Raw genomic sequence first — 11,435 nt, forward strand, 5'->3', positions numbered from 1 at the left:
TTGGTCAGCTTCTGGACACTTTACGCACAGCAAACTTCCTAGGTCCATCACCCGTGACCCATCCCAGAGGCTGTGATCTCATCAGTCTGGGTGAGGAGGGAAAAGATCCAGTATTTCAGTTGCTCCTAGTGATTCTAATATGTATTCAGGCTTGAGTCCCACAGCACTGGTCACTGGATGAGAGAATCAGGATTCTGATCAGTGTTGAGATCCACTTAAAGAGCAATTGACACATGGTCACAACCTTGGCAGCCAAAATCACTTGGAAAACATTCTTTAAGGTTCTCTCCCAGGCCAGGGCTTTTGCTGGCATGGACACTAACCACAGGCATCTATTTCAAGGTCTCACATGATTTATGGTGTGCTGTTGTGGTTGAGACTTAGCCAACAGAGTCAACAGTTTCTTTCAACAGATAGCTGATTAAGATTTTTCTTTTTAACAGTTGAAAATCAAGCTAAAATTGTAAAGTCAAGTGGTTTTAGAATCATGGTAGAAATCAGCCCCAACATCTGCTGCGTTTAGTGTCCTCTTGATGATGGTCACAGTGGATTTACAACACAGCAGAACAAAGGTCACTGTGATATCCGTTCACTGAGAGACTCGGTGGAGACTCTTTATTCTGATGACGTTTACATTTTTGCTAATGCCATAAAGTCTAGGCCAACTTTAATGAGAGAGCCTTTACCTGGGGTTGTCACTTTTCCTTACAGTGAGAAATAACTAAAAGGAGCCATTTAACAAGAAATATTACTTTTGCTCACACTTTGAAAGGTTTCAGCCCTCATCTAGAATTGCTTTTTCTGGCCCATTGTGAGGTAGAGCATCAAGGTGGAAGGGTGTGGTAGAGCCAACTTACTTATTCCCTGGTGGCCAAGAAGCAGAGGAACAGAGAGGAGCCCAGAATAAGGCCCCCAAGTCATCCCCCCAGTGACCTACTTTCTCCAATGAGACCTCACCTCCCAAAGCTTCAGGCATCTCCTAGGGATGCCATCCAATCACAAACCCGCCAGTAGCCATCACTGATTCGGTGAGAGCCCATCTTTCAATGACTGGATCTACAGCTAGGACCCAAGCCCTCAACACATAGGCCTTAGAGAGTACACTCAGTCACCAACCATGACAGTAACTTCCCTTTTCCTCGTGTGTTGGGGAAGGCCTTGGTCAAAGTGCCACTTCCTGTGGTCTGTCCTCCACCCACATCACCTCATGAACCACTACAAACATGACCTCATGTCTTCATTTTACAGATGAAAAGCCGGAGGCTCAGAGATGCTCAGATGATCACAGTTACACAGTAAATATGCTAGAGGCAGAGCACCAGCCACTAGGCTCTGAAGCCATACCAGAGCCAGCCTCTAAACAGAAGTTCTCAACCTGTGGGTCTCGGCCCACAAGGGTCACCTAAGACCATCAGAAAACACAGATTTTTACATTACAATTCATAACCGTAGCAAAATGACAGTTACAAAGTAGCCACCGAGTAATTCGATGGTTGGGGGTCAGCACAGCATGAGGAACTGTGTTAAAGGGTTGTGGCCTTAGGAAGATTTGAGAACCACTTCTCTCAAACAACGATGCTGGCTGGGAATGGAGGCGGCTGACTTTTCTTTCACCATAGTTACCCTTTGCTGGGGCGTCCCTGGGCAAGCTTCTGGAGACGCAGAAACCGTGCTCTTGGGGTCAGTTCAGAGTTCTAGGACTGTGCACACTGGAGTACCACTCAGGCAAGCAGCAAAAAGCCAGCAAGGACCACTACCCCAAGGAACGGAGTCCACAGGGGAAGTGTGCTGAGTCTTGAAAGCAAACTGCTTCTCTCAAATACAGCCGCAGTGATGCTCCATTGAGTCCAGGGAAGGTGGAAGATAAATTGGTGGACACAAGAGTGCTGGAGTTACAAGAGTGTTTGGAGAGAAAAGAAATGCAGGCGTCTCAATTTGAAGATAGATTGCTTAAAATTGAGCATGTCAGATGTGCATAAGTCTGATCATACCTAAAGTGCTCTGTGACTTCGCTTGGATTAACTCCCTTCATCTTCATAACTACCCGTTGTGGGGGCCACTGCCGTCATTCCCCATGTGCACACAGGAACCATCCATGCTGACTGAGACTTGAAGTCATTCATTAGGGTGATAGCCGGCAGTGGAGGTCGGGATTCAACCCAAACTGTCTCTCTCCAAGCCCAGGCTCTTAGCCACCACCTCATAGCATTTTAAAACACAAGTTTATGATAAGACTGTATGCTGGAGCCAGTTGGAGGCCACACTGTGCCGGGGCTTACTGTGTGTAGCTCATTTACCTTCACAGAATCCTAAAATCAGGTATCGCCACGTAGGCTTTCCAAAGGAAAATGCATCTATCTGTTTGGTTTTTGGTGGTGGTGGTGGTTGGTGGGTTTTGTTGTTGTTGTTTATTTGTTTGTTTTGGTTTTTTGAAACAAGGTTTCTCTGTGTAGCCCTGGCTGTCCTGGAACTCACGCTGTAGACCAGGCTGGCCTCGAACTCACAGAGATCCACCTGCCTCTGCCTTCCAAGTGCTGGGATTAAAGGCGTGTGCCACCACCATATGGCTTACATCTATCTATCTGTTGTTGAGAGCTGATGCCTTGGCACCTACTCACCACTAACGCCCATATTTCCAGCAGAGAATTGCTGAGACGGGTGGACAGGGTGGCATCAGGCTTACCTGCCCACTGCCACCCAGCTTGCCTGGAATGTGGTACAGTGAATGGAATAGGACTCTCCGTGGCATATGCTTCCTGTCCTGCCCCTGGAGCACCGTCTGGCACATGGTGGATCCTCAATATTCAGGGAATGATCCAAGATGTAGAGAAGCAAGTCTTAAATTCTGAGGCACTGGGATGGTGGTGAGGGCCTAAAATACAACACACTTGAGCCCGTGTGCTTACACCGTAGGCACCATCACGGTGAGCTGCTCAAATCCTCAGCCTCGACGGAAGGTCCAGACCCCAGCAAAACCCCGTCAGCCTCTGCAGGTGGGTGCTGACCCCTTGGTTCCAATGGGGAGATTCAGGTGAAGACTGATGAGCCAAAGGGGTTTGTCCAGCCCTCAGCATGGACAAGAACTTGAGACCTGCCTGGTAGTGCAGGTCGGCCTGCACTATATAGCTGAGGTCAAAAGGTCAGATTAGACAAACTCCACCTCACCCCATTAATTGTGCTAATTTGAGATTTGCTGCCCAAAGAAGTTTAACCACCCTGTGACTTGTGCTCGTGACATGAATTACAGCAAGGGCTACACAGGGACAAACCGGTGCTGGGGTCCTTTAAAACCCTTAGCCTTCTGAGTCTAAAAGGAGAAAATTTGGGTGAAAGCCTAACACTTCTTAGCAGCCTCTCAGTGAGTTCCTCAAAGGAAGAAACTTAGTTTTAGGGGAGCTTGAAGTTCTCTTGGGTTAGCTTCTTAAGTTAGAAACCCACATCTCTACTTTTTCTTCTCCTGCTAGGTAGAGGCAAGTCCTGTGATTTCAGAGTATGCAAAGCCCTGGTGTCAAGGGTCAGAGGCGTGGCTTTCTCCTGCAAATACTCAGGAGTGTAGGATGTGTCCGGGAAGGGAGGATGTAACGTAAGCTAGGAGTCACTGGTTCCACTGGCCAACATTTCAGCAGGCCATGTGCATTGTTTTCTACTATAGAGTGCCCACCTCTAGTTGGTGGGACACTTTCATATCAAAAAGGTTCAAGACTACCAAGGCTAAGTTCACCTAAAACAGTTTCTTCACTGCAGGGTTTTTCAGAACCCTTACCGTGTCCACATGTATTATGACCTAATGAGAAAAGCACAGAGCCTATCTATCACTTTTTAACCACGGTGCTCTTATGGTGTCTGTTGGTCATCAGAATTTTGAGAATACTCCCAAACACACCTTGGAAAGTACTTGAGAATGTCCCCAGGTCCTGAAATTGCCATGTAGCCCTCAGATGCTGGTCAAAGATTACACACAGCAGAAGTACCATGAGTCTTGTTAGAAACAGGAATGGCCAGACCACACCCCAGACCTCCTGAGGGAAGGGCGCTGGGAGTCTGATGTTTAGGGATCACTCAGAAACTGCCGTGCCATCACTTTGAGACTGTATATATACTAGGATGAGAGTCTAAAAAGGAATTGCAGGGCCGCCATGTAATCCATACACGTAGTATTTACTATACTCCTCTGGCCTGTCCTCCTTACATGTGCGGACTCCTCTGTTTCCAGCCCCAGATATGGACCGTGGACAGGATGCCCTCTTCACATCATAGACATTCCTTTCTGCAAAGTCCTACATTATGCTGGTGGACACTATGAGAGCCAGGCTCTGAGCTCAGGGGAGTGTAGGCACTCCAGCAGCCCCCAGTCCATGCCTTGAGCTGGACACAGGCTGTGGGGTGGAGAGAAATGCAGACATTAGTGTGAAAGGTTGCTGTGTGGAGGAGGAGCAGACAGCTACACCCATGTGTACAGGACCAGTGGGCTGTGGAGATTAGAGCATTTCAAGGCAGAGATGCAGAGATGCACAAGCAGGAATACATTAGGGACTCAGGAGAGAGGCAGGGGCAGCCAGAGGCAAATGGGGATGGCATGCTGAACCATAGCTCTTGTATTGCCTCTGTGCAGGTGCTCACAGAACCCATTCTGCCTCTGCCTGGTACCTACTCCTCCCCTTCAGAGGGGAGCGTGTCCTGTGAGGCATTCAGAACCTATATTCCCAATGAAGCCCAGCTGCTAAAGTTTATATGACTTCACCCTCTATCAGCGCCTCTCACCCCATGTCCGTTCCCTGTTCACTTCTCTGGGGGTTCCCATCTCTAATTGACCGTATGTCTGGGCTCTTTCCAAGCTCCGCATGCCTCAGGCTCCCAGATGTCGGAAGTGAAGGTGTGTGCCACCGAGTCTCTCTTTCCTTGTTGTTTGTGCTGTGGAACCAGATCTCACGATGTAGCCCTGGCTTGTCCTCACAGAGAGCCGCCTGACTCTGCCTTCCCAGTGACGAGATTAAAGGCGTGCACTCATATACCTGCTCCCCACCCTCATGTTAAAAACTGTTTTTATTAATTCTCAAGAATTCCATACTTTGTATTTTGAACATTTTTATCCCCCTCACCCATCTCCTCCCAGAGCCACCCCCCGATTCTATACCCACCCAACTTTTTGTCCTCATTTTTTTAAACCCATGAAGTGGGGCTGAGCAGTTAAGAACACTCACTGTTCTTGCAGAAGACAGGGGTTTGATTCCCAGCACCCACATGGCTGCTCACAGCCATCTGTAACTCCAGTTTCAGGGGAAGTGATCCCTCTTCTGACCTCAGTAGACTCCTGCATACACATGGTACATATACATACACTTAGGCACATACATGCACATAAAATAAAATATTTTTTAAAACATCAAGCCCATCAGTGCTGCCTATGTACTCTTCAGTGTGTAGCCGTCCATTGGAGCATCTTAGACTCACCAGGGGCCACACCCTTATAGACAACCAACTCTCCCTGTCAGTAGCTTCTCAATTAGGCGTGGAACTGCATGCCCATCCACCCCTCCATGCTGAGATGTGTCTGGCTTGAGCTCACGCAGGACTTGTGCATACTATCGCAATGCCTAAGAGTTCATGTGTGCAGCTGCCCTGCTCTGTCTGGAAAATCCTGCGGATTTGTAGTCATCCACTGCCTCTGGCTCTGACCGTCTTTCTGCTCCATCTTCCAAAACGATCCCTGAGTCTTGGAAGGAGGGGTGTGTGGTAATAGATACTCCATTTAAGGCTGTGCAAGCCACAGCCTCGTACTGTCTGCATCTTGACCAGTTGTGGGTCTCTGTGTTAATCACCATATTCTGCAGGAAGAAGCTCCTCTGATGAGGGTTGAGAGATCCACTAATCTATGGGTATAATGAGACATCATCAGGAATTGGTATAATACTGGGTCCTATTAGCGGGGTAATAGTAATACGTTCTCTCCTAGGGCTCTCTGACCTATCTACCATAGATTCCTGGCCCAGTAACTGCCTAGCCACACACACCTCTTTTCTTCTTACTTTTTATCTTGAGACGGGGTCTCACTTAGTTGCCCAAACTGACCTTAAACTCTTGTATCCAAGGCAGGCCTTGAATTTGCAATCCCCCTGCCTCAGCCTCTTGAATAGCTCCAATTGCAGGCCTATACCATCAGGTCTAGCCAACACAGCTGTTTTTACAAAGGCAGAAAATAAAAGCAACTAAGAATTTAAATGTAAAGGGACACTGAGTAAATGACACTGTATGCATCAAAAGAATCCGCATCAGGAATTTCAAGGAGATGGGGAAACGCTGAGGAAGTAGGAGAAACACCACGTAATAATACGTGTATAACTTCAGATAAGAGTGAGTCTGGTTCCCTGTTGGTGGTGTGTCTAAATCAATATGGAAACCTAAGAAAATGCACCAAAATGTTGATGGCTGTAGAGCCCAGAATCAGCCTGATGGGTTGCTGTTGTTGCTTTCAGTTTTCAACATTTACAGCTTCCATATGTTCCATCGTGAACACACATTTCACGTTCATCATCAGAAAAAGGCAAAAAACAAAAACAAAAAAAAATGACCATTTTAAAACAGGAAGGTGGGCTTTTCTCAGCAGAAGCTTGGGTTTTGATGGGATGGCACATATGTTACCAGGGACATGTTTATTTCTAAGGGCCACTTTGGGATCTGTGCATTTTATTGTGTGCTGTCACAGTCTGGGATGACAGATCACATGCTGAGCTCAGCACTCATGGCATCAGATCTGGGCCTCACTGTCCCTTCTGTAACTGGCAGACCTCCTTGGACTCACTTGTCCTCATGCGAATTGCTGTGATGCTGGCTGCTGGGGGGACACACTGGAATAGGTGACACCCCAGGGCCTTTACCAGCAGCCTGACTTCTGTCAGTAAGGGTGGTCCTGCCCTTGGCTGATAGGGCTGAGTCTGGTTCAGAGAACCCCCTTTCTGTAAAAACAGCAAGCACCCAACCTTGTGCCTGTTTCACCAGGGATGGTTAGTTTGGGTACTGACTATCAATCAGGTCTCATTCCTAGATTCCTCTCTGGTGCCCTCGTATGTAGATCTCGCCTGGTGTGCTGGTTGGATGTCATCATGCATGGCTGTATTCATACATCACAGTTGACAGGCTTTCTCTCCACCTGTCCCTTCCTATAACTTCCGTGGAGCCTTTACTGTCCCCATCTTATAGCTGAAGAAATAGGCCCACAGGCAAGTCACTTTTCCAGGGTCCTAAGAAATCTGAAATTTCCACCCAGCACTGACAAGCCTTGAAATTGATTCTCTTTAATACCATTAACTTAGGGGCACCAAACATCCAGGCTTCTAGGTTCTGGGGTATTTTCCTTGCAGCTTGCATAAATTTTGGCCCATCTGCTTTTCAAAGTTCATAGCTATTCAACGTCAGAGTGGACTACTCACCAGACACCCACAGACCTCCCACTCCTGCCACTGTGTGACTGTTAGACAAGTCACACTGGCAGCCTTTATTCACTTTTCATTATTTATTTGGTGTGGGGGGGGGTGCCTGCATGTATGTCTGTACACCACACACATGCTGTGCACACGGAAGCCAGAAGGGGGCTTTGGATCCCCCTAGAACTGGCGTTACAGACAGTAGTGAGCCACCATGTGGGGGCTGGGAATTGAACCCTGGCCCTCTGGAAGAGCAGCCAGTGCTCTTAGCTGCCACGCCTCTTTCTGTCCTCCAGCCTTTGTTCTTGAATTACACACTTGGACCCGGACAGTTATTTGGTCTAAAACTTCTGTAGCATTTATATGAATGTGTTTGAAGGGGTTCTGTGAGGCCTGGACACAGCAGCTCGGAGTTGTGGCCTGAGGCACATGTGATCATGTGAGTTCATCGCTTCATTGTCTTGGCTCAGGGGACAGCACGTACCTCCAACCTCATAGATGTGCCTTTGATTGAGGGGCAGAGATCGAATCCTTTCTAGTCCTTTCTAGTCAAAGCTCAAAGTGAATGTCTTTTCTTACTGTCAATATTAATGAATCCGTGTCTAATGTGGAAGCCAAAATGTCAAAAAATTCCCCCCAAAACCCACTAGGAGAATCTGGGGAGATGACCGCACGCTTGCTGTGCCAGTGTGAGGACATACCTGTTCAGATCCTAACACCTATGTAAAAAGACAGGTGCAGCTATGTATACCTGTAACCCGGACCATGGGGGATGAGAAACAGGAATATTGCTAGGGCTTGCTGCCTTCAAGCCTAGCTCAAAAGTGATGTGCTCCAGGCCATGCCTCAATGGAATAACGTAAAGAGAGCAATAGAGGAAGAATTCAACCTCTCTCTCTGTCTCTGTCTCTGTCTCTCTCTGTCTCTCTCTCTCTCTCTGTCTCTCTCTCTCTGTCTCTCTCTCTCTGTCTCTCTCTCTCTCTCTCTCTCACACACACACACACACACACACACACACACACACACATTAAAGGGTGGAGAGTAGGAGAGACAAAGTGTCCCGTCTATTCTCTGACCTGTAGAAACAGAGCAGATGTGCCCCAGGCCCCAGGAGATGCTGAAATCAAATGAGTATCATTGAACCAGTTGTTTGAAAGCCCAAACCCTGGTCTCTTACTTTCCTGCAGTGATTCAATAAATAAGAATTAGAGCAAATCCTAACAGCTGCTGGAAAATACAAATCCATACCAAATTAGTAAAGCGTGAGTTACTGAATAATTTGTAGCACAATTTTATTGCTTTAGAAATCAGGAGATAATTCATACTTATTAGATGGATATTTCTGGGTAGAAGGATAGATAAGTGGATAAGTAAATGGATTAGTGGATGAATGAAAAGCAGTTAAAACATATAACACTCTGTGCCAACCAGGGTTCTGACTGTCTCATTTGATAAACTGATTCAGTGCTAAAATAACCCCACAAGGTGAGCACTACTAACATGCTCATTTGAAGTTGAGGTCACAGGAGCCACCAAATAGCAGAACAGGAACCGAGCCTGAGACATCTGGGGTTGTCTGTGTGGTCACTGAGAGCCTTGTGTGCACAGTCAAAGAATGTTCCAATGTCATTGACTAGACCAGTGTTCTGAGGCTACAGCATCTCTTTGTATGATGATATCTGCTGCTGTGAACAGTCCCCTGGCCTGTCGTCTCTTGTAGGTGAGAATTCTTTATACACCATGGTCTCCCCCCTCCTTCCCCCGTCCCCCTCCCCTGGTGTGGCAGCCCAGAATCTCTTCCTTACCAAGTCTTCAGGATGACACAGATAGAAGGCCAGCCTTTGCCATCTTCTGAAATCAGTTTCCAGTAGTACCAGGGACACAGAGTGTGCTTCTAGCATGGCCTGGCTTTCCTTCAGATTAGTCAACTCCAGAGGAATGGTATCAGCAAGTCAGCTAACCCCCTCCTTCTCTAGTGCTCCCGGGCTTCCTGTTCATGGCGCGCATGCAGATTCTCACCAGTAGGCGGCAGCAGAACCTAGTTGCTACAGATGCCCCACCTGGAGGCTGGCTGCTGGTTTGTGTTCAGGCTTCCCAACTGAGGACATGAGCTCTCTCTAGCCTCTCTGTGCCTTGGTTTCTCCCCTGCAAAGTGGGCAGACCTCATAAATTTGTTCTGAGGGTTACATGTTATTACACACATTGTGTCTAGTAACAGTACCATACTAAGAACCTCAAAACATTTGTAACAGTAAGGGTTCTACTAGAATAAACTCTTCAGGACTGCCACACTGACCAGCTGTCCTAGAGCTTTGTCATATTCCAACCAAAAGTGAAAAGGCCACCCGCTGGGATCTTAGAGACCTTTTAGTCATCCAGAGACCTTGTTAATGGTGAAATATCGTGAGGTTTTATATGAAAATACTAAGTCCTCAGGACTTAGAATAACAAGGGCTGAAATGGATGTTGGGGTGGTGAACTGTGCAGCACTCACAGCTTCTTGATCTTGGGACTTTAAATAAAAGTCTCACTTCTCATCAGATAATGAACTTCTCTCTGCACTGGTCCAGAGCAACCATAGACGGACTTTGTAGTAGCACTGAGTACTGGAAGGAAAAATTTTTTTGCTTGGCTTGGCACTTTGCCAATAGTAAACAAAAGCTATGTTGCTGAAATCATGACTTACCATTGTAAGTCACATCACTTCAGAATCCTGTAACTTTGCTGGGATCCGCCCTTGTTTTGCAGCACTGCCCGAGCTGAAACTCCTCTGTGGAGCAGATGTCCTGAAGACCTTCCAGACACCCAACCTCTGGAAAGACGAGCACATCCAGGAGATCGTGGAGACTTTCGGCTTGGTGTGTGTGAGCCGGGGCGGTCATGACCCGAAAGGGTACATCTTGGACTCGCCTATCCTCCGACAATTCCAGCACAACATCCACCTGGCCAGGGAACCCATTCAGAATGAGATCAGTGCCACGTACATCAGGAAAGCCTTGGGCCAAGGGCTGAGTGTGAAGTACCTCCTCCCTGACGCTGTCATCAACTACATCAGGGACCATAGCCTCTACATCAGTGACAGTTCCTGGAAAGGAAAAGAAAAGAGTAGCTAGAAGGCCTCCGAGAGTGGGCAGTTCAGGGCTTTGTTTTGTTTTGGGGTCTGTGTTTCCCTTTCTGTTTGTTTTGTTTCTGTGGTGGCAATGCCATTGGTGACTTCCTTCCCCAACAGACTGTTCCTATGACTGGGATAGTTGTGTATCAGAGCAATTTAAATGGCGTGGCAGGTCATCCGATTAGACAAAACCTCTCAGAGCCACTGATGAGAAGACCTGTTTACTTTGTGTAAATGGTAATTATAGAATGTACACTGATGTTATTCTGAACATAGCAGGCCCCTGAGGGGTCAGATCATAGTTGCCCTCATGCATTTTTTTTTTTTAAACTCAGACCAGGTGCAGTATGCTGGTCTTGATTGGAAGGATTTGACAGGGTGCTAATTACTGAACAGGGGCCTTTGCAACGTCCTTGTTTCAAACAGAATAATACCATGTGAGGATTCAGAAATCTGGAAACAGTACATCATGATTTCCAGTGTATTCTCCCTTACAAACAATTGCCTGCCTGCCTGCCTATGTTATAGCATAAAAAAATTTTGACCACACTCTTTCTATGTTGTAGTCAAGAAATATGTGTAAGATTTAGTGCGGGGGGGGGGGGGGGGCGCAAATGCATGTGAGAGGAAATCAGAGGACCTCAGAGTTCCTGAAACTGGAGTTATAGGCAGTTGTGAGCCACCTGATGTATGGAAGAGCAGCAAATGCTCTTAACCACTGAGCCATCTCTCCAGCCCCGTCAAGCAATATTTTTGATACAGCAAGTATTTTTACACTGATATACTCTAAACACCAGGGTTCCCGATATCCTGATTTCTAAAAAGGAACTCAAGTAAAACAGATGCCTGGCTGTTTTAGAAGATCTGTTGAATGTTTTATGACTGCCTGACTGTTTGAATAT

General features: G+C 47.1%; 1 protein-coding gene across 2 annotated transcripts in view; it reads left to right on the forward strand.

The window, feature by feature from the left end:
• The window catches only part of Nmnat3 (nicotinamide nucleotide adenylyltransferase 3), a 56,859-nt gene extending 45,742 nt beyond the window's left edge, over nucleotides 1–11,117 (forward strand). For both annotated transcript variants that reach the window (XM_059268415.1, XM_059268416.1), the window contains exons 3-4: nucleotides 2,914–2,993; nucleotides 10,170–11,117. In XM_059268415.1, the coding sequence (XP_059124398.1) occupies nucleotides 2,914–2,993; nucleotides 10,170–10,534 (445 nt within the window). In that variant the 3' untranslated portion in view covers nucleotides 10,535–11,117. The remainder of the gene's footprint in view (nucleotides 1–2,913; nucleotides 2,994–10,169) is intronic.
• The last annotated feature ends 318 nt before the right edge of the window (nucleotides 11,118–11,435 follow it).

Source organism: Peromyscus eremicus, chromosome 7 (genome assembly GCF_949786415.1).
Source record: "Peromyscus eremicus chromosome 7, PerEre_H2_v1, whole genome shotgun sequence".
In the NCBI taxonomy this organism is placed as follows: Eukaryota; Metazoa; Chordata; class Mammalia; order Rodentia; family Cricetidae; genus Peromyscus; species Peromyscus eremicus.